Source organism: Oncorhynchus nerka, linkage group LG13 (assembly GCF_034236695.1).
Source record: "Oncorhynchus nerka isolate Pitt River linkage group LG13, Oner_Uvic_2.0, whole genome shotgun sequence".
NCBI classification, from domain to species: Eukaryota; Metazoa; Chordata; class Actinopteri; order Salmoniformes; family Salmonidae; genus Oncorhynchus; species Oncorhynchus nerka.
The window spans coordinates 25,876,032-25,901,641 of record NC_088408.1 but is presented as its reverse complement, the minus strand read 5'-3'; the positions used below and the strand labels follow the sequence as shown (position 1 = coordinate 25,901,641).

At 45.6% G+C, this 25,610-nt stretch overlaps 1 protein-coding gene across 5 annotated transcripts in view; it reads left to right on the top strand.

The window, feature by feature from the left end:
• Positions 1 to 25,610, top strand: part of LOC115139279 (SAM and SH3 domain-containing protein 1-like) — a 314,224-nt gene that overhangs the window by 249,035 nt on the left and 39,579 nt on the right. For all 5 annotated transcript variants that reach the window (XM_065026290.1, XM_029676473.2, XM_065026293.1 and 2 more), the window contains exons 3-7: positions 1,435 to 1,485; positions 1,700 to 1,749; positions 24,598 to 24,638; positions 24,897 to 24,986; positions 25,193 to 25,305. In XM_065026290.1, coding sequence (XP_064882362.1) covers positions 1,435 to 1,485; positions 1,700 to 1,749; positions 24,598 to 24,638; positions 24,897 to 24,986; positions 25,193 to 25,305 — 345 coding nt within the window. The remainder of the gene's footprint in view (positions 1 to 1,434; positions 1,486 to 1,699; positions 1,750 to 24,597; positions 24,639 to 24,896; positions 24,987 to 25,192; positions 25,306 to 25,610) is intronic.

Here is a 25,610-nt window from a genome sequence, read left to right as displayed (position 1 = left end):
TTCCTGTCTAACAGAACACAGAGAGTGTTCTTTAATGGAAGCCTCTCCAACATAATCCAGGTAGAATCAGGAATTCCCCAGGGCAGCTGTCTTACTTTTTTCAATCTTTACTAATGACCTGCCAGTGGCTTTGAGTAAAGCCTGTGTGTCTATGTATGCGAATGACTCAACACTACACACGTCAGCTACTACAGTGACTGAAATGACTGCAACACTTAACAAAGGGCTGCAGTTAGTTTCAGATTGGGTGGCAAGGAATAAGTTAGTCTTAAATATTTCAAAAACTAAAAGCATTATATTTGGGACAAATCATTCACTAAACCATAAACCTCAACTAAATCTTGTAATGAATAATGTGGAAATTGAGCAAGTTGAGGTGACTAAACTGCTTGGAGTATCCCTGGATTGTAAAACTGTCATGGTCAAAACATGTTGATACAACAGTAGCTAAGATGGGGAAAAGTCTGTCCATACTAAAGCGATGCTCTTCCTCCTTAATAACACTATTAACAAGTCAGGTCCTACAGGCCCTAATTTTGTCGCACTTGGACTGCTGTTCAGTCGTGTGGTCAGGTGCCACAAGGAATGACTTAGGAAAATTACAATTGGCTCAGAACAGGGCTGCACGACTGGCCCTTAACTGTACACGGAGAGCTAACATCAATCATCTGAAGTCAATCTCTCATGGCTCAAATTGGAGGAGAGATTGACTTCATCACTACTTGTTTTTGTAAGAAGTGTTGACATGCTGAATGTACTGAGCTGTCTGTTTAAACTACTAGCACACAGCTCAGACACCCATGCATACCCCACAAGACATGCCACCAGAGGTCTCTTCACAGTCCCTAAGTCCAGAACAGACTATAGGAGGGGCACAGTACTACATAGAGGCATGACTACATGGAACTCTATTCCACATCAAGTAACTGATGCAAGCAGTAGAATTAGATTTTAAAAAGCCACACACACAGGTTCAAACACACGCATACACACACAAACGCTAGCACTCCACACACACATACATTGAAATAACGTTGTATGGTGGTATTATACATGTTGTATTGTAAATATGTAGTTGTGTAATAATGTTATATGATGTACTGTTTTATCTTCTGTGTTATGTGTAATGTAAGTGCCTTAATCTGTTTGGACCCAGGAAGAGTAGCTGCTGCCTAATAAATAGAAATGCAAACACTGCTCTGTTCTCTCCTCCTTTCTTCTCACTGTTATATTTGTTCCTATGTTCAATGTCACAGTCAATGTCAATGTATGTGATTGTTGATACACCCTCCTTGATATGATACGTCTCTTTTCTCTACCTGAGCAACTCCTACTTCACACCGCCCCTCCCTTCACTGGCCAATACTGATAACCTTCTAACTCCGATCTCTCTCTCTCTCTTTCCCTCTCTTTATTTCTCTTCCTCTCTCACAGGAGAAAGTTGACACAAGCCCCACCTCTCTGCAGCTTCGCTCGGAGATTCAGGTAAGCCAAAACTCCCCTTGCATTGGTCACACAACATTTATACTTGGTGACATTTACATATCATTACATCAGCATCAGAGTTACATTACTTTGTACATACTTTTTTACATCAATGTTATTTGAGCTATTAGACGTTGAGTAACACAACCTGAATGCTATACCGATGTTACATGGCTGAATATCAGGCTAAACGCAGTACCTCTTCTGTCCACAGGAGTCCCTTGGTTTCAGCAGTGAGGTGTCCACTCCAGAGACAGAGAGAAAGTAAGACTATAGTTCAACCCCACTTCTCTCTAGATGTGTGACGAATGTGCAGTGCAGTGAATCTGGGTTATATCATCAACACACGCACGCACATACAGACACACACGCACTCATACACACGCACGCACACACATATGTGGGTCACGAATCATGTTGTAATGGGAATTTCCAGGTAAACCAAAAGGAGAGCAGTGTTTGATAACATCAATCGAGTTTAATATAAGAATTCAGGGAGATACCTCCAGAACAGAAGCATAGAAAATGTCTAACGGGTCTTCTCTGAGAATATATTCATCACACAGCACCGTATGTTTTGTAAATAGTAATAATCATTTGGAGGGTGTTTCCATTTGTCCTATTTCACACATGTACAAGTATATATTAATATGCATGCGTGAATTGGAAGTGTGTTTTTTGCATATCCCTGAGACACCCTCGAAGAGTGGGGCCACAGCCAGGGTCTGCCATTATCAACGGCAACCCTGGAGCAATTAGGGTTAAATGCCTTGCTCAAGGGCACATCAACACATTTTTCACCTTGTTGGCTCGGGATTTGAAGACCTTTCAGTTACTGACCCACCACTAACTGCTATGCTACCTTCCACCCTGAGACTCCAGCCTGAGAGGCTTGTAGAAAGTCTCAACATCAGCTGCTACAGAATTACTCTGTCATAGATACATTATCAATGTGTCCTCGAATCCAGTCTGGCGTCCAACTTGAACCAAAACATTCAACACTGGCAGACATTTGATACTGGCAGTTAAATAGGTCAAACAACATCAGTACTTAGTCACAACACATCATGAATTATACACTGCAGTGACGGTCAGTGATGTTTAAGATGAGGGAGGACGATAATCTTTTCATGAGCATGGCCTTATTTCTATTACAGAATATTGGATGACTGTCATTCATATTCCGTTCACCCATCTCATTGTAACATCGATAGGTTTAGGCTACTACATGATACTCAAATGTTCCCTATACTCATCATGGGGTTGCTATAACCTAGTCTATGAATGTAAGTTTACAACATAGGTGCACAGGTCGAGATTTTTTGTTGTTGTAATCAAGGTGACAGACAGTGACACATTCAGTACCACCTTGCACACTTGCCTGCATCTAGCTGATCTAGGGTGTAGTCATTAGTCCAACATCTGCAAACGAGAGTTTGTATTGGACAAATTCAAGTATCCCTGTTTCATTCCACTTAAGAAATGTTTTTGAACAGAATTGGCAGAATGAATACACCCCTGATCACACGCAAACATAGCAGCCATATACAGTGCCTTGCAAAAGTATTCATTCCCCTTGGCATTTTTCCTATTTTGTTGCATTACAACCTGTAATTTAAATGGATTTTTATTTGGATTTCATGTAATGGACATACACAAAATAATCCAAATTGGTGAAGTGAGTTTAAAATGACCTCTACGAGGGTAATGAAGCAGTCAGGGACAGGGCCTGAAAGATCGCAGTAGGTAGCGCTCAGTCCACTGGCTACAGTACTACACGCATGCATGCACACACACACACATGCACACACGCACGCACACACACACACACACACACACACACACACAGAGACACACAGACACCGATCATCCCTCTCAAGCTCACAGCAGGGCGTCCACTCTAACAATGGGAGTCCTTACAAAGAGCCAACAGTGCGGTGAATCGCTAGAGCCCAGAGAAAGTCAATGGAGAGACAGGAGAGAGAGGACGTAGCAGTTCTCTAGGAGAAAAGATGACCTAATAATGATATAGCTCCTGTGTCATGTGATGTGTCTATTATATATCTGTCTACCTCAGTGATAATGTCAACAGCTGGTGGCTCACTACACTACACCAGCTCTGTGGGGAGAGTGCTGACGAGGAAAAAAGACACATAGCTAGCCCACAGAGCTCCTGGCATCCGGCTGTGTGTGTGTGTGTGTGTGTGTGTGTGTGTGTGTGTGTGTGTGTGTGTGTGTGTGTGTGTGTGTGTGTGTGTGTGTGTGTGTACAGTGCCTTGCAAAAGTATTCATTCCCCTTGGCGTTTTTTCCTATTTTGTTGCATTACAACCTGTAATTTGAATGGATTTTTATTTGGATTTCATGTAATGGACATACACAAAATAATCCAAATCAAAAATGTAAAAAAATGTAAAACAAAAAATTGGTGCCTGCATATGTACTCACCCCTTTGCTATGAAGCCCCTAAATAAGATCTGGTGCAACTAATTACCTTCAGAAGTCACATAATTAGTTAAATAAAGTCCACCTGTGTGCAATCTAAGTGTCACGTGATCTGTCACATGATCTCAGTATATATACACCTGTTCTGAGAGTCTGCAACACCACTAAGCAAGGGACACCACCAAGCAAGTGGCACCATGAAGACCAAGGAGCTCTCCAAACAGGTCAGGGACAACGCTGTGGAGAAGTACAGATCAGGGTTGAGTTATAAAAACATATCAGAAACTTTGAACATCCCACGGAGCACCATTAAATCCATTATTAAAAAATGGCAAGAGAGAACCACCCACCAAACTCCCAGACCAGGCAAGGAGGGCATTAATCAGAGAGGCAACAAAGAGACCAAAGATAACCCTGAAGGAGCTGCAAAGATCCACAGCAGAGATTGATGCATCTGTCCATAGGACCACTTTAAGCCGTACACTCCACAGAGCTGGGCTTTGCAGAAGAGTGGCCAGAAAAAAAAGCCATTGCTTAAAGAAAAAAATAAGCAAACACATTTGGTGTTCGCCAAATGGCATGTGGGAGACTCCCCAAACATATGGAAGAAAGTACTCTGATCAGATGAGACTAAAATGTCTGGCGCAAACCCAACACCTCTCATCACCCTCATAACACAATGTTTTTCATCGTCAGGGACTGGGAAACTGGTCAGAATTGAAGTAATGATGGATGGCGCTAAATACAGGGAAATTCTTGAAGGAAACCTGTTTCAGTCTTCCAGAGATTTTAGACTGGGAGGGAGGTTCACCTTCCAGCAGGACAATGACCCTAAGCATACTGCTAAAGCAACACTTGAGTGATTTAAGGGCAAACATTTAAATGTCTTGGAATGGCCTAGTCAAAGCCCAGAGCTCAATCCAATTGAGAATCTGTAGTATGACTTCAAGATTGCTGTACACCAGCGGAACCCATCCAACTTGAAGGGGCTGGAGCAGTTTTGCCTTGTAGAATGGTCAAAAATCCCAGTGGCTAAATGAGACATACCCCAAGAGACTTGCAGCTGTAATTGCTACAAAAGGTGGCTCGTTGTATAATTCCTTCTCACATCTGCACTCTCTCACCTTTTCCCTTTGCTTGTGGATTTCAGTGCACAACACATCATCTATGTTTTTGACCTTTATTTAACTAGGCAAGTCAGTTAAGAACAAATTCTCATTTACAATAACAGATTACCAGGGAACAGTGGGTTAACTTCCTTGTTCAGGGGAAGAACGACAGATGTTTACCTTGTCAGCTCAGGGATTTGATCTGGCAACCTTTCAGTTACTGGCCCAATACTCTAACCACTAGACAGACCAGGCAGAAAAACCTTTCCAAGCCAAACCTTCATATTATAACTGCTAACCACTACACACAGGCTACATCGTTGTCACCATATTAGCTAACAACGTTAGTAATGTCATAGTCAACATAGCTACTAGAACTAACGTGTTAGTAAACCCGCTACAATCATGCAGTACAGTGTACAGTCAGCAAGCAACTGTCCATACATTTATAAAACCAAAAAGTTTACCTTGATTTGGAAGAGTTCCTGTGTTGGATAGCCATAGCCAGCTAGCTAACATAGCACCCCTCTCTGTTTGAGCTGGGTATTTGGGTAGGCTAAACTAGCTAGATGTATTCACTAGCTAAGTGAAACGAATACAGCTAAATATATCTGTCTCTCTCTCTCTCTCGCTTCTTCATTTTTAAAAACTATTACATTTTATGCACTGCAGTGCTAGCTAGCTTGAGCTTATGCTTTCAATACTAGATTCATTCCTTGATCCTTTGATTGGGTGGATAACATATCAGTTCATGCTGCAAGAGCTCTGATAGGTTGGAGGACATCCACCGGAAGTTGTCATAATTACTGTGTAAGTCTATGGAAGCGGGTGGGAACCATAAGCCTCCTAGGTTTTGTATTAAAGTCAATGTACCCAGAGGGTACCCAGGAGAGGGTGTAAACTAGCTGTCTTCCGGCTACACCATGGTGCTACCCTACAGAGTGCTGTTGAGGCTACTGTAGACATTCATTGTAAAACAGTGTGTTTTAATCAATTATTTGGTCATATGAATATGTTCAGTATAGTTTTATCTAACAAAATATGTTTTTTTCTCAAACCGGTGCGCCCTCTGAATGGCACACATACACAATCCTTGTCTCAACTTAAAAATTTTTTTATCCTGTCTCCTCCCCTTAATCTACACTGATTGAAGTGAATTTAACATTAATAAGGGATTATAGCTTTCACCGGGATTCACCTGGGTGAACGCACCAATTTGTAAGTCGCTCTGGATAAGAGCGTCTGCTAAATGACTTAAATGTAATGTAAATGTAATGTAATGGTCAGTCTATCATGGAAAGAGCCTGTGTTCCTAATGTTTTGTACGCTCAGTGTAGAGTAACTACTTAATTAAACATGGTACTTAAAGGGAAACTTCACCATTTTTCTCCAGCACCACCCCCACATCAACATACAGTATATTAAGATGGTTTTGTAATAAAAAAGATAGAGGAAGGTAAGTGTTTCCAATGACATCATCGGTGTGCATTGTGTGATTTTGACCAATTACGAGTAGGCATTGCCTACTAATTGTCTACTAATTGGTTGATAATGTCATTGGAAACACTTATCTTTCTCTATCTCTTTTACTTCAAAATATACATACATACATGCTGTATGTTAATAATGTTTGGGTGGTGCTAGAGATGATGAATATGAAGTGGTAAATGTCCTTCCCCCAAGGGATTGCATCTGTCTGGGTCTTCCTGCACATACAATCATGTTTATTACACATCATTCCATATCCACAGTAAATCAAATACAGTTACAAATGTCTTCCTGCACCAGAGCTAATGATGTTATGAGGGCAATCATCTCCAGTTTATGACTGACTGGACATGGAGTTATGGATAAGAGTGGACAGTAGAGGACACCTTATTACAGTCAGTCTAGGCCCAGTCACTTCCCTGTGCCTATGGTGACAGACACAACCACAAACACACACACACCATTATTTGAGTAACACAGAGTGACTCAAGTCTAACTCCCTCCTCTCTGTCACGTCCCTCTGTGACTGACGGAAGGCCAGCCAAGCTCTGCTCTCTGTTTCCTCGCTATGACCTCTCCCCAGGCACCATTCTACAGCCCTCCAGGCTTCCTTCCTCCCATTGTGTCAGCTGGAGAAGGGGAGGGGAGACAGGGGTAGAGAGGAGGGGGAGATGGACCGATTACAACATGCTAGAGAAGAGGACAGGATGGGGTATGGGTGGGGTACTACACTATTAGAACAAAAGGTGCTATCTAGAACCTTAAAGGGTTCTTTGGCTGTCCCCATAGGTAGAACCCTTTTTGGTTCCAGGTAGAACCCTTTTGGGTTCCATGTAGAACCCGTACTACAGAGTACTCCTCACCGGTTCCTGTCCCCCCAGCTTGTCTGTGCATGCAAGCGTGTGTGTGTGTGCCTGCTTGGGTGTGTCAGTGGGTGTGCGCATCCGTGCGTGCATGTGAATGTGTGTGTGTGCATACAAACGCTCGTGTTTCTTACTCACTAGGACCTGCCACCTCCCAGGACTTCATGAACCAGTCATCAAACACTCATCCTGTGTTGTTAATCAATATTACAGTCACATTTACTGTGTTGTTAATCAATATGAGAGTCACAGTCACTGTGTTGGTAACCACTATGACAGTCACAGTCACTGTATTGATCATCACTATGACAGTCACAGTCACTGTGTTGGTAATCAATATGACTGTCACAGTCACTGTGTTGTAATCACTATGACAGTCACGGTCATTGTGTTGTTAATCACTGACAGTCACGGTCACTGTGTTGTTAATCACTGACAGTCACGGTCACTGTGTTATTAATCACTGACAGTCGTAGTCGCTGTGTTATTAATCACTGAAAGTCACGGTCACTGTGTTGTTAATCACTGACAGTCACAGTCATTGTGTTGTTAATCACTATGACAGTCACAGTCATTGTGTTGTTAATCACTATGACAGTCACAGTCACTGTGTTGTTAATCAATATGACTGTCACAGTCACTGTGTTGGTAATCACTATGACAGTCACGGTCACTGTGTTGTTAATCACTGACAGTCACGGTCACTGTGTTATTAATCACTGACAGTCACGGTCACTGTGTTGTTAATCACTGACAGTCACAGTCATTGTGTTGTTAATCACTATGACAGTCACAGTCATTGTGTTGTTAATCACCATGACAGTCACAGTCACTGTGTTGTTAATCACTATGACAGTCACGGTCACTGTGTTGTTAATCACTGACAGTCACGGTCACTGTGTTGTTAATCACTGAGTCACGGTCACTGTGTTGTTAATCACTGACAGTCGTAGCCACTGTGTTGGTAATCACTGACAGTCGTAGTCACGAAGACTGTAATTTCAATAAATGTCTCCCTGTCCCAGGGACCAGTCATGTAGCAGCATTGATTGTGTTGGGAGGAGTGTGATTTAGTAGTAAAGGCTGAACAGATGAAAGGCTATGGGGACTGGGAGTGAGGTTCAGTTCAGAGTCCCCACTCCCCATACATTCCTATTATAAAATCCCTGCCCCTTTGGAGTTGGTCTGTTCATGTGATGCCCACGTGCAGCTGAGGAACCACATACCAGAGTTATTATATATTCTGGTCGGAGTGTTGTACTGTAGGACTTGAAGCTGGGACTGGGGCCGATAGGAACCAGATGGAGGGTGCGAACTCGTTCTCTGATTATTAGAATGCCATCAAGAATGAGGGAGGAGGGAGGCCCCCTTTCTGTAGCAATGTAGCTCTCTTTCTGCACTCGTTTCTTGTACTCACCCTCACCCCATCCGCTCACCCCTGATTCCCTGATCAGAGTTCAATGCACCCCAGAGTTTTCTCCCTCACCCCCTGCCATTGCATCTCACCATACCACCTATTTCGAAGTTGAAAGGGAGGCATGGTTCATTCCCTGGCACATTCTCCCCCCACCCCTACCCCCTTTATAGTCTCAGTGACCCCTGGCTTGCCATTTCCTCTATGACGAAATAGTGCCGCCCTGTCTCTCCTCTATCCTCCCCATTGACTGCATGCTATTGTGGACAGACAGACACTCTTTCCCCCTCTTTTCTATGGTCCTATCCTCACCTCTCCCATCGGGACAATGGCCCACAGAACATTACCCGGACTTCCTCTGAGCATGCCACCCTGTCTGCCTGTTCCATCCCTCCATCGGCACGAAGTGGGTACAGCTCCCACAATGCACAGCCCACAGGGGCTCGGAGTGAGGTGATCACTCCGTGCTTCTACACCTGCATTGCTTGCTGTTTGGGGTTTTAGGCTGGGTTTCTGTACAGCACTTTGAGATATCAGCTGATGTACGAAGGGCTATATAAATACATTTGATTTTATTTGATCAAGACACAAAAGCACACTCCAACTAACACCAACGCATGGAGGGGCCAAATAGGGAACTTCCTCTTCTGATTTATTGATCACCACACGAAGTTGGCTGTGGAGAGAGTGGCGAGAGACAGGCCTATCATTAGGAAAGGACAACAGAGGTTACTAGTCTTTGATGGACAGCCAGGGATAATGCTTGGTTGGCCAACTGAGCAGTGAATGACTTTAATATGGTTTCAAAGGGCCAGAGTTGATGTAGTCTGCACTTTGTGTGAGTGCTGTCAATTACACAAAGCATAGGCTGCCTTTGTGGATGGGTTCAAAAGTGTTGTCCCCTCTTCACTTGAAGATCAATAAATATTGTTTCTTAAAGACCATATAGGTTTGAAACAACACCCATACCATGAGAATGTCTTGTTTCGGCAACAGTGCCATATTGGAAAATCAGAAAAGAGTCAGCATAACATTGATTTCATGAGGCGATGTTGTGGCCTGCATGTAGCTTTGACTTCCTGTTAGTCAGAACACTTGTGTGTATGTGTGTGTGTGTCCTGTCATATGACTGTCCTCAGTGTTTCTGTCATAGAGGCAGCCAGATCACTGAAAATAGACTTTGATTTCAGATGTTTGAAAAGGTCCGGAGAACATCGATATATGTCTTCCTCTGCTCTCACAAAATAAAAATAAAATGATTGCCTAGCACTGGGCACGAACTCATGATGCTGGGAAACATGGTGCGCTGATCAGACCACTGCGCTACAGAAGTTCACAATGTGCTAGCAAGCTCTGAGAATACTTGATGGTAATACTGCATCATTTTTTAGTTTTTTTGTTTTAAGCCTTCCCCAAACCATAGCCCTAACCAAACCTCTTGGAATTAATGCCTGAACTGTTAACATGTTAGTTGTTTCTGTTTTAACCCTGTAACCACACAGAATTAACCCTGTAATCACGCGGAATTAACCCTGTAACCACACAGAATTAACCCTGTAACCACGCGGAATTAACCCTGTAACCACGCGGAATTACCCTGTAACCACGCGGAATTACCCTGTAACCACACGGAATTAACCCTGTAACCACGCAGAATTAACCCTGTAACCACACGGAATTAACCCTGTAACCACACGGAATTAACCCTGTAACCACACGGAATTAACCCTGTAACCACGCAGAATTAACCCTGTAACCACACAGAATTACCCTGTAACCACACGGAATTAACCCTGTAACCACACAGAATTTACCCTGTACCCACGCGGAATTAACCCTGTAACCACAAGGATTTAATGCTTCAAAAATAGATCCTTACTACGTCAAATTTAGAAGATCTTGTTGCATAGAGGATATCCCTGTGACCTCTGACCTTTACCTCTACAGGGGTCACCCTACTGGTCTTCCTGTGGGATATGACTCCGCTCCCTAGCGTTAGCTGTTCTCATTGTCCATCCCGGATCACTGGGACCCCCTCATACCAGGTGGTTAGGTCTTAAACACACACACACACACACACACACACACACACACACACACACACACACACACACACACACACAGTGTATAAGTACACATACATGCTGAATGCAAATACAGTGGCTTGCGAAAGTATTCACCCTCCTTGGCATTTTTCCTATTTTGTTGCCTTACAACCTTGATTTACACAACATGTCTACTACTTTGAAGATGCAAAATATTTTTTATTGTGAAATACACAAAAAAAACTGAAAACTTGAGCATGCATAACTATTCACCCCGCCAAAGTCAATACTTTGTAGAGCCACCTTTTGTAGCAATTACAGCTGCAAGTCTCTTGGGGTATGTCTCTATAAGCTTGGCACATTTAGCCACTGGGATTTTTGCCATTCCTTCAAGGCAAAACTGCTCCAGCTCCTTCAAGTTGGATGGGTGTACAGCAACAAAAGTTTATCTCAATACTTTGTTATATACCCTTTGTTGGCAATGACAGAGGTCAAACGTTTTCTGTAAGTCTTCACAAGGCTTTCACACACTGTTGCTGGTATTTTGGCCCATTCCTCCATGTAGATCTCCTCTAGAGCAGTGATGTTTTGGGGCTGTTGCTCGGCAACACTGACTTTCAACTCCCTCCAAAGATGTTCTATGGGGTTGAGATCTGGAGACTGGCTAGGCCACTCCAGGACCTTGAAATGCTTCTTACGAAGCCACTCCTTCATTGCCCGGGCGGTGTGTTTGGGATCATTGTCATGCTGAAAGACCCAGCCACGTTTCATCTTCAATGCCCTTGCTGATGGAAGGAGGTTTTCACTCAAAATCTCACGATACATGGCCCCATTCATTCTTTCCTTTACACGGATCAGTCGTCCGGGTCCCTTTGCAGAAAAACAGCCCCAAAGCATGATGTTTCCACCCCCATGCTTCACAGTAGGTATGGTGTTCTTTGGATGCAACTCAGCATTCTTTGTCCTCCAAACACGACGAGTTGAGTTTTTACCAAAAAGTTATATTTTGGTTTCATCTGACCATATGACATTCTCCCAATCTTCTTCTGGATCATCCAAATGCTCTCTAGCAAACTTCAGACGGGCCTGGACATGTACTGGCTTAAGCAGGGGCACACGTCTGGCACTGCAGGATTTGAGTCCCTGGCGGCGTAGTGTGTTACTGATGGTAGGCTTTGTTACTTTGGTCCCAGCTCTCTGCAGGTCATTCACTAGGTCCCCCCGTGTGGTTCTGGGATTTTTGCTCATCGTTCTTGTGATCATTTTGACCCCACGGAGTGAGATCTTGCGTGGAGCCCCAGATCGAGGGAGATTATCGGTGGTCTTGTATGTCTTCCATTTCCTAATAATTGCTCCCACAGTTGATTTCTTCAAACCAAGCTGCTTACCTATTGCAGATTCAGTCTTCCCAGCCTGGTGCAGGTCTACAATTTTGTTTATGGTGTCCTTTGACAGCTCTTTGGTCTTGGCCATAGTGGAGTTTGGAGTGTGACTGTTTTGAGGTTGTGGACAGGTGTATTTTATACTGATAACAAGTTCAAACAGGTGCCATTAATACAGGTAACGAGTGGAGGACAGAGGAGCATCTTAAAGAAGAAGTTACAGGTCTGTGAGAGCCAGAAATCTTGCTTGTTTGTAGGTGACCAAATACTTATTTTCCACCATAATTTGCAAATAAATTCATAAAAAATCCTACAATGTGATTTTCTGGATTTCTTTTCTCATTTTGTCTGTCATATTTGAAGTGTACCTATGATGAAAATTACAGGCCTCTCTCATTTGTTTAAGTGGGAGAACTTGCACAATTGGTGGCTGACTAAATACTTTTTTGCCCCACTGTATGCACACAACACTTTTTCATGTTCAATTTTATTTTTATTTTTATTTCACTTCACCAATTTGGATTATTTTGTGTATGTCCATTACATGAAATTCAAATAAAATTCATTTAAATGACAGTTTTTAATGCAACAAAATAGGAAAAACGACAAGGGGAATGAATACTTTTGCAAGGCACTGTACACACACACACACACACACACACACACACACAGCCGGATGCCAGGAGCTCTGTGGGCTAGCTATGTGTCTTTTCTCCTCGTCAGCACTCTCCCCACAGAGCTGGTGTAGTGTAGTGAGCCACCAGCTGTTGACATTATCACTGAGGTAGACAGATATATAATAGACACATCACATGACACAGGAGCTATATCATTATTAGGTCATCTTTTCACCTAGAGAACTGCTACGTCCTCTCTCTCCTGTCTCTCCATTGACTTTCTCTGGGCTCTAGCGATTCACCGCACTGTTGGCTCTTTGTAAGGACTCCCATTGTTAGAGTGGACGCCCTGCTGTGAGCTTGAGAGGGATGATCGGTGTCTGTGTGTGTGTGCGTGCGTGCGTGTGTGTGTGTGTGTGTGTGTGTGTGTGTGTGTGTGTGTGTGTGTGTGCCAGTGGACTGTGTGTGTGGGAGCTTTCAGGCCCTGTCCCTGTGTGTGTGAGGTGTGTGTAGTACTGTAGCCAGTGGACTGAGCGCTACCTGCTGGGAGCTTTCAGGCCCTGTCCCTGGCTGCTTCATTACCCTTGTAGAGGTGTGTGTGTTTCTCTCTGCCTCACTCCTCTCATTGTGGTGTGCGTGTGGACATAGAGAAGCTTAGTACAATCTGTCCTCATTTAACCTCCACATAGATCTCTGAAAATACTAACTAAAACACCAGCTTTCAGGCCAAGTCATTTCAGTGTGATTTCCCCAGAGTATTTCCTCACTGCGATGGCGAGGCATAGAACACACACCCAACAGCGAGAGAGATACAGAGCCAGAACTGTCTTTATGGAACACTCCTTACTCTCCTGTGGCATAATTCAATCATGACTAAAACTCTCCACCCCAGAAGGAAAGTAAAGGCACTGCTTACTGACTGTTGCACATGCTCCTTCACACAACATACATGGTTCTGTCCTTGGACTCACTCTCTGTATGGCGTTGCTTTGTGTACGGTTACAACAGGAGGTTTAGAACCAAACCTTTTACTGCAGTGGGCTAAATCAGGGTCACACAGAGTGTTTCTTGTTAGTCTTAAACAAATCTACTTTGAAACAAAAGTATACACCTCACACACATGGTAGAAGGCTTAACATTTTTTGAGTTTGCATCCCAATATTACACTCTATATACTTAACAGAAGACTGAAATATAACAAAACTGTTTGACATGGAAACACCGTATTTTCCTCGGTTTCATTTTTAAAATCTTTATTAATGATGACAAATTATGACAAATATGAATAACATTCCACCCATGGGGTCAAAGAGGGCACTTTGGGTAATTGACTGCAGGAAAAGGCTACAACAGGTCTGCCTCCCTGTACTAACTTACAACAAGAAAGTTGGCTGAAGCAGAAAAAAAGTGCAACCAAGCAGGAGAAATGTTGGAAGTAAAGAAGCATGCAGAGATTTAGCCTAAACCAGTTAAGTAGCTTCAGCACACAATGGTCTGACTGACAGACTCTAGAAACATTTGTGTGTGTGTGTGTGTGTGTGTGTGTGTGTGTGTGTGTGTGTGTGTGTGTGTGTGTGTAATTTATAGAGCATGGAGCAGGGGGCTAGGTTACAGGAGAAAGATCTTCTGTTGAGGGAGTTCTATTAGCATTAGTTGGGGCCCACTGGGGCCTAACCCGGAGATAGAGAGAATAGAGAGAGGAAGAGAAAGAGGGGGATAGAGAGATAGATGAGGGGAAGGAGAGGAGGTGGCAAGCATACAGACCTCCATTAGCATCTCATTATGTTGCCATGGCAGCCAGGCTTTAAACGGCCCTAAACTTTCCCATAGTGCCCAGAAGGCCGTCACGTCTACTATGCACACACACCCTCACAAAGAGGAGGGGAGACCTGTCGAGCTTGTTTTGTTCCTGCCACAGACACACACACACACAATGCCTCCACCCTCACTGAACTGACAACCACCTGTCTCTACCTCTCTGCATGCATCAGCGTGTGTGTGTGTGTGTGCGTGTGTCTGTGTGTGTGTTTGTGTGATGGGTTTAGCATGGAGGCCAGGGCCTGAGTTTATCTCTCTCAGGAGGGGTGTGTGTGGGTCACTGGATGCCTGATGAAGACAGACTTAATGTGTCTCTGTGGGCCTCTACTACTGGACAAGCTGTCCTCTCTGACTCCCCCTGCATGATTCATGTGTTTAACCATAACTCCAACAGAGCAGGGAGCACTGACAGACAATGCACTGCCACAGACTGTCCACTGCCATAGACACTCTGCTATAGACACACACTGCTATAGACACTCTGCTATAGACACACACTGCTATAGACACTCTGCTATAGACACACACTGCTATAGACACTCTGCTATAGACACACACTGCTATAGACACTCTGCTATAGACACACACTGCTATAGACACTCTGCTATAGACACACACTGCTATAGACACTCTGCTATAGACACACACTGCTATAGACACTCTGCTATAGACACACACTGCCATAGACACTCTGCTATAGACACACACTGCTATAGACACTCTGCTATAGACACACACTGCTATAGACACTCTGCTATAGACACACACTGCTATATACACACACTGCCATAGACACACACTGCTATAGACACTCTGCTATAGACACACACTGCTATAGACACTCTGCTATAGACACACACTGCTATAGACACTCTGCTATAGACACACACTGCTATAGACACTCTGCTATAGACACACACTGCTATATACACTCTGCTATAGACACACACTGCTATAGACACACACTGCCATAGACACACACTGCTATAGACACTCTGCTATAGACACACACTGCCATAGACACACACTGCTATAGACACACACTGCTATAGACACTCTGCTATAGACACACACTGCTATAGACACACACTGCCATAGACACACACTGCTATAGACACACACTGCTATAGACACACACTGCCATAGACACACACTGCCATACACACACTGCCATACACACACTGCCATAGACACACACTGCTATAGACACACTCTGCTATAGACACACACTGCTATAGACACACACTGCTATAGACACACTCTGCTATAGACACACACTGCTATAGACACACACTGCTATAGACACACACTGCTATAGACACACACTGCCATAGACACACACTGCCATAGACACACACTGCTATAGACACACACTGCCAGACACACACTGCCATACACACACTGCCATAGACACACACTGCTATAGACACACACTGCTATAGACACACACTGCTATAGACACACACTGCCATAGACACACACTGCCATAGACACACACTGCCATAGACACACACTGCTATAGACACACACTGCCAGACACACACTGCCAGACACACACTGCTATAGACACACACTGCTATAGACACACACTGCTATAGACACACACTGCCAGACACACACTGCTATAGACACACACTGCCATAGACACACACTGCCATAGACACACACTGCCATAGACACACACTGCTATAGACACACACTGCCATACACACACTGCCATAGACACACACTGCCAGACACACACTGCCATAGACACACACTGCCAGACACACACTGCTATAGACACACACACACACTGCTATAGACACACACTGCTATAGACACACTGCCATAGACACACACTGCCAGACACACACTGCCATAGACACACACTGCCAGACACACACTGCTATAGACACACACTGCCATAGACACACACTGCCATACACACACTGCCATAGACACACACTGCCAGACACACACTGCTATAGACACACACTGCCATAGACACACACACACACTGCTATAGACACACACACACACTGCTATAGACACACTGCCATAGACACACACTGCCAGACACACACTGCCATAGACACACACTGCCAGACACACACTGCTATAGACACACACTGCCATAGACACTGCCAGACACACACTGCCATAGACACACACTGCCAGACACACACTGCTATAGACACACACTGCCATAGACACACACTGCTATAGACACACACTGCCATAGACACACACTGCCATAGACACACACTGCTATAGACACACACTGCCATAGACACACACTGCCATAGACACACACTGCCATAGACACACACTGCCATAGACACACACTGCCATAGACACACTCTGCTATAGACACACACTGCCAGACACACTGCTATAGACACACTCTGCTATAGACACACACTGCCATAGACACACACTGCCATAGACACACACTGCCATAGACACACTCTGCTATAGACACACACTGCCAGACACACACTGCTATAGACACACTCTGCCATAGACACACACTGCCAGACACACACTGCCATAGACACACACTGCCATAGACACACACTGCCGTAGACACACACTGCCATAAACACACACTGCCGTAGACACACACTGCCATAGACACACACTACTATAGACACACACTGCCATAGACACACACTGCCATACACACACTGCCATAGACACACACTGCCAGACACACACTGCTATAGACACACACTGCCATAGACACACACTGCCAGACACACACTGCTATAGACACACACTGCCATAGACACACACTGCCAGACACACACTGCTATAGACACACACTGCCATAGACACACACTGCTATAGACACACACTGCTATAGACACACACTGCCATAGACACACACTGCTATAGACACACACTGCCATAGACACACACTACTATAGACACACACTGCCATAGACACACACTGCCATAGACACACACTGCCATAGACACACACTGCTATAGACACACACTGCTATAGACACACACTGCCATAGACACACACTGCCATAGACACACACTGCCATAGACACACACTGCTATAGACACACACTGCCATAGACACACACTGCCAGACACACACTGCCAGACACACACTGCCATAGACACACACTGCCAGACACACACTGCTATAGACACACACTGCCATAGACACACACTGCCAGACACACACTGCTATAGACACACACTGCCATAGACACACACTGCTATAGACACACACTGCCATAGACACACACTGCCATAGACACACACTGCTATAGACACACACTGCCATAGACACACACTGCCATAGACACACACTGCCATAGACACACACTGCCATAGACACACACTGCCATAGACACACTCTGCTATAGACACACACTGCCAGACACACTGCTATAGACACACTCTGCTATAGACACACACTGCCATAGACACACACTGCCATACACACACTGCCATAGACACACACTGCCAGACACACACTGCTATAGACACACACTGCCATAGACACACACTGCCAGACACACACTGCTATAGACACACACTGCCATAGACACACACTGCTATAGACACACACTGCCATAGACACACACTGCTATAGACACACACTGCTATAGACACACACTGCCATAGACACACACTGCTATAGACACACACTGCCATAGACACACACTACTATAGACACACACTGCCATAGACACACACTGCCATAGACACACACTGCCATAGACACACACTGCTATAGACACACACTGCCATAGACACACACTGCCAGACACACACTGCCATAGACACACACTGCCAGACACACACTGCTATAGACACACACTGCCATAGACACACACTGCCAGACACACACTGCTATAGACACACACTGCCATAGACACACACTGCTATAGACACACACTGCCATAGACACACACTACTATAGACACACACTGCCATAGACACACACTGCTATAGACACACACTACTATAGACACACACTGCCAAAGACACACACTGCCATAGACACACACTGCCAGACACACACTGCCAGACACACACTGCCATAGACACACACTGCCGTAGACACACACTGCCAGACACACACTGATATAGACACACACTGCCGTAGACACACACTGCCAGACACACACTGATATAGACACACACTGCCATAGACACACACTACTATAGACACACACTGCCATAGACACACACTGCTATAGACACACACTACTATAGACACACACTGCCAAAGACACACACTGCCATAGACACACACTGCCAGACACACACTGCCAGACACACACTGCCATAGACACACACTGCCAGACACACACTGCTATAGACACACACTGCCATAGACACACACTGCCAGACACACACTGCCATAGACACACACTGCCGTAGACACACACTGCCAGACACACACTGCTATAGACACACACTGCCATAGACACACACTGCTATAGACACACACTGCCATAGACACACACTACTATAGACACACACTGCCATAGACACACACTGCTATAGACACACACTACTATAGACACACACTGCCAAAGACACACACTGCGATAGACACACACTGCCAGACACACACTGCCATAGACACACACTGCCAGACACACACTGCCATAGACACACACTGCCAGACACACACTGCTATAGACACACACTGCCATAGACACACACTGCCAGACACACACTACTATAGACACACACTGCCATAGACACACACTGCTATAGACACACACTACTATAGACACACACTGCCATAGACACACACTGCCATAGACACACACTGCCATAGACACACACTGCCGTAGACACACACTGCTGTAAACACACACTGCCAGACACACACTGCCATAGACACACACTGCCAGACACACACTGCCATAGACACACACTGCCAGACACACACTGCCATAGACACACACTGCCAGACACACACTGCTATAGACACACACTGCCATAGACACACACTGCCAGACACACACTGCCATAGACACACACTGCCGTAGACACACACTGCCAGACACACACTGCTATAGACACACACTGCCATAGACACACACTGCTATAGACACACACTGCCATAGACACACACTACTATAGACACACACTGCCATAGACACACACTGCTATAGACACACACTACTATAGACACACACTGCCAAAGACACACACTGCCATAGACACACACTGCCAGACACACACTGCCATAGACACACACTGCCAGACACACACTGCCATAGACACACACTGCCAGACACACACTGCTATAGACACACACTGCCATAGACACACACTGCCAGACACACACTACTATAGACACACACTGCCATAGACACACACTGCTATAGACACACACTACTATAGACACACACTGCCATAGACACACACTGCCATAGACACACACTGCCATAGACACACACTGCCGTAGACACACACTGCTGTAAACACACACTGCCAGACACACACTGCCATAGACACACACTGCCGTAGACACACACTGCCATAAACACACACTGCCAGACACACACTGCCATAGACACACACTGCCAGACACACACTGCCATAGACACACACTGCCGTAGACACACACTGCCATAGACCCACACTGCCGTAGACACACACTGCCATAGACACACACTGCCATAGACACACACTGCCGTAGACACACACTGCCATAGACACACACTGCCAGACACACACTGCCATAAACACACACTGCCAGACACACACTGCTATAGACACACACTGCCATAGACACACACTGCCATAGACACACACTGCTATAGACACACACTGCCATAGACACACACTGCCATAGACACACACTGCCATAGACACACACTGCCATAGACACACACTGCCGTAGACACACACTGCTGTAAACACACACTGCCAGACACACACTGCCATAGACACACACTGCCGTAGACACACACTGCTGTAAACACACACTGCCAGACACACACTGCCGTAGACACACACTGCCGTAGACACACACTGCCGTAGACACACACTGCCATAGACACACACTGCCATAGACACACACTGCCGTAGACACACACTGCTGTAAACACACACTGCCAGACACACACTGCCGTAGACACACACTGCCGTAGACACACACTGCTGTAAACACACACTGCCAGACACACACTGCCGTAGACACACACTGCCAGACACACACTGCCATAGACACACACTGCCATAGACACACACTGCTGTAAACACACACTGCCAGACACACACTGCCGTAGACACACACTGCTATAGACACACACTGCCATAGACACACACTGCCATAGACACACACTGCCATAGACACACACTGCCGTAGACACACACTGCTGTAAACACACACTGCCAGACACACACTGCCGTAGACACACACTGCCGTAGACACACACTGCTGTAAACACACACTGCCAGACACACACTGCCGTAGACACACACTGCCGTAGACACACACTGCCGTAGACACACACTGCCGTAGACACACACTGCCATAGACACACACTGCCATAGACACACACTGCCATAGACACACACTGCCGTAGACACACACTGCCATAGACACACACTGCCAGACACACACTGCCATAGACACACACTGCCAGACACACACTGCTATAGACACACACTGCTGTAAACACACACTGCCAGACACACACTGCCGTAGACACACACTGCCATAGACACACACTGCTGACACACACTGCCGTAGACACACACTGCCGTAAACACACACTGCCAGACACACACTGCCGTAGACACACTGCCATAGACACACACTGCCATAGACACACACTGCCATAGACACACACTGCCGTAGACACACACTGCTGTAAACACACACTGCTGTAAACACACACTGCCGTAGACACACACTGCCGTAGACACACACTGCTGTAAACACACACTGCCAGACACACACTGCCGTAGACACACACTGCCGTACACACACTGCCATAGACACACACTGCCATAGACACACACTGCCGTAGACACACACTGCCATAGACACACACACTGCCATAGACACACACTGCCGTAGACACACACTGCACGCCAGACACACACTGCTGTAAACACACACTGCCAGACACACACTGCCGTAGACACACACTGCCATAAACACACACTGCCGTAGACACACACTGCCATAAACACACACTGCCGTAGACACACACTGCCATAGACACACACTGCCGTGACACACACTGCCATAAACACACACTGCCATAGACACACACTGCCATAGACACACACTGCCGTAACACACACTGCCATAAACACACACTGCCGTAGACACACACTGCCATAAACACACACTGCCGTAGACACACACTGCCGTACACACTGCCATACACACACTGCCATAAACACACACTGCCGTAGACACACACTGCCATAAACACACACTGCCAGACACACACTGCCGTAGACACACACTGCCATAGACACACACTGCTGTAAACACACACTGCCAGACACACACTGCCGTAGACACACACTGCCGTAGACACACACTGCTGTAAACACACACTGCCAGACACACACTGCCGTAGACACACACTGCCGTAGACACACACTGCTGTAAACACACACTGCCAGACACACACTGCCGTAGACACACACTGCCATAGACACACACTGCCATAGACACACACTGCCGTAGACACACACTGCCGTAAACACACACTGCCAGACACACACTGCCGTAGACACACACTGCCGTAGACACACACTGCCGTAGACACACACTGCCATAGACACACACTGCCATAGACACACACTGCCGTAGACACACACTGCTGTAAACACACACTGCTGTAAACACACACTGCCGTAGACACACACTGCCGTAGACACACACTGCTGTAAACACACACTGCCAGACACACACTGCCGTAGACACACACTGCCGTAGACACACACTGCCGTAGACACACACTGCCATAGACACACACTGCCGTAGACACACACTGCCGTAGACACACACTGCCATAGACACACACTGCCATAGACACACACTGCCGTAGACACACACTGCTGTAAACACACACTGCCAGACACACACTGCCGTACACACACACTGCCATAAAGACACACTGCCGTAGACACACACTGCCATAAACACACACTGCCGTAGACACACACTGCCATAAACACACACTGCCGTAGACACACACTGCCATAAACACACACTGCCGTAGACACACACTGCCATAAACACACACTGCCGTAGACACACACTGCCATAAACACACACTGCCGTAGACACACACTGCCATAAACACACACTGCCGTAAACACACACTGCCATAAACACACACTGCCGTAGACACACACTGCCATAAACACACACTGCCGTAGACACACACTGCCGTAGACACACACTGCCGTAGACACACACTGCCATAAACACACACTGCCGTAGACACACACTGCCATAAACACACACTGCCGTAGACACACACTGCCGTAGACACATATACTGATGAACACAAAATACTTTAATAAACGTATAATACTATCATTATACCACTAATACATTTAAATGATGCCAATCACTCTCTCTCAAACATCTCTGTTTTTTCCTGGGCTCTGAAGAGAACAAATGAGTTTATCATGTCTTAGTCCTCTCTGGAAAACAGACTGAAAACAGATCCATTCATGTGGTGTCCCTTTCTTCCATAACAAGAGAAAGAATTCGCCACAGTGAACATGTGTTCTGTGTTGGGCGCTGCCCCGTAAAAGGGAATGGAAGAGGATAAACAGAGAATAGGAGAAAACAACACTCAAACATCAGCCCAAGACTGGAACTACTTGGGATAACATTTGTCAATATATAGACCTGTACTATTTATATTGTTTGATAGAACTCTAGAGAAGCTTTTAGGGTCTTCTTATTCAATGTTGTGAGTTCTTGCTTTTGAGGGCAGTGAGAATCAGGTTGTCAAATTAAAGTGAAGTTTTGAGGCTCTCGCATCCTTACTCCTCCTCACTCCAGTAACTTTCCACGCTCTCTTAACTCTTTCCCCCATCTCTCTCTTTCTCACTCTCTATCTCTCTGTCTCCGTGTCTCTCTCTCTCTCTTCCTCCCTCTCGCTCACTATCTCTCTGCGTCTCTCTCTCTCTCTCTCTCTCTCTCTCTGCATCTGTCTCTCTCTCTCTCTCTTCCTCTCTCTCTCTCTATCTCTTTGTGTCTCTGTCTCTCTTTCTCTTCCTTTCTCTCTCTCTTGCTTTATCTCTCTGTGTCTCCGTGTCTCTCTCTCTCTTCCTCCCTCTCTCTCTCTCTCCCTCTCTCTCTGCGTCTCTGTGTCTCTCTCTCTCTCGACTCTGTCTATCCCGAGGAGGGAAGTGGAAACAGAAACAGGCTGAGTCTGCCCCGTGGTTTTCTCTCTGTCTACTCTTTTTTTAATCCCTATTTTCTCCTTTTCTCTTCTACCATCTCCTTTGCCCCTCCCCTTCCCTTCTTCATCCACTCCAATCCACTCTTTCCCCATCTTCCCATCAGCCCTGTCCTCCTTCTTCTCCTCCTCTCCTCTCATCCACTCCTCTCTTCCAACCCCCACCCTCTTCTCCTCTCATCCCCCCATTCCTCTCTTCTAAAGGTATCTCTGCCCTGCGCTCCTCAGGAGCCAGCCTGTGTGTGTGTGTGTGTGTAGAGCTCCACCTCTGTCCTCTAGTGGTGAAGACATTGAACAGCAGCCAGAGTAAAAACGCAGAAATGCAGAGACATCAGCAGCATCGCGTCAAAACAACAGCATATGTTCTATCTCAGAGGGACAGAGTTGACTGGACATCCCCAGTGTTTAGACGTCTCTGTGCTAGAGAAGTAATGGTGTGTGGTGCTGAGAAGAAAGAAGGATCTATTATTCGGATGTTAACCCTCTCTCTCCTCTCTGTCACCATTGTACTTTCCAGGATGTCTCTGCACAAGTCCAGCTCTGAAGACGGCTCTGGAGGTTAGTAGCAATCAACCTTTAACAAAAAATACTTCTGTTTTCTGTTACTGTTTCTAGCTAACCAGCAGGGTTGGGGTCAATTTGATTTGAATTACCGGTAGTGAATAAATCAAGTAAAATTGAATTCTAAACATTTCCTTATTTACACCCCAGATAATGCTCTCTCTTAAACACTGGGTCCTTCTGATGTGTCTGGGTGTCTGTGAGTGTGTGTCGTAGTGTTGTCTGACTGAATCTCTCTCTCTCTGTTCCTCCTAGGTAAATGGGACAATAAGAAGAAGAACAAATCCTTCTGGCAGAATTTCCGCAAGACGTCTCAGAAGGGAGTCATGCAGCAGACGTCAAAAGGTATGACATTATTACACTTTGTTATATAGTGTGTTATTTTCATGGAAATTACATTGTTCAATTCTAATATCATATTTATTATCTGGGAATTACTTATTTTTAGCCCATTTTTCACGTTATTCCACAATACTCTATGTTATGCCCCAGCTGTTTTATAATTTTCTGACTTTAGCCCTGACCATTGACTTTCTCTGACATTTGTCTAGGAGAGGACATAGGCTACGTGGCCAGTGAGATCACCATGAGTGATGAAGAGCGCATCCAGCTGATGATGATGGTGAAGGAGAAAATGATCACTGTGGAAGAGGCTTTAGCTCGGGTAGGAACCCTCTTACCCACCCTGTACGCCTTACCCCCACTCTCCCTCTCAGACAGACCCCCACCCAGGCCCTGGAGAGGACCTCCACCCCACCTTCAAGCTGACCCCAAGCCCCAGCTCCATCACTGCATCGTGGGCTCGCCCGGCTCCAAACCTGCCCTCTCTCCTGTTTCATCCACCAAGCTTCATATCCAGCTTTTACTAAAACGACTTACTCTTACTAATCATTCATTTGGCTTTAATAATAACCTTGCATTGCTCTTTTTTACACACAAACACACTCATGCCGCCCCAGACCCTGGCCA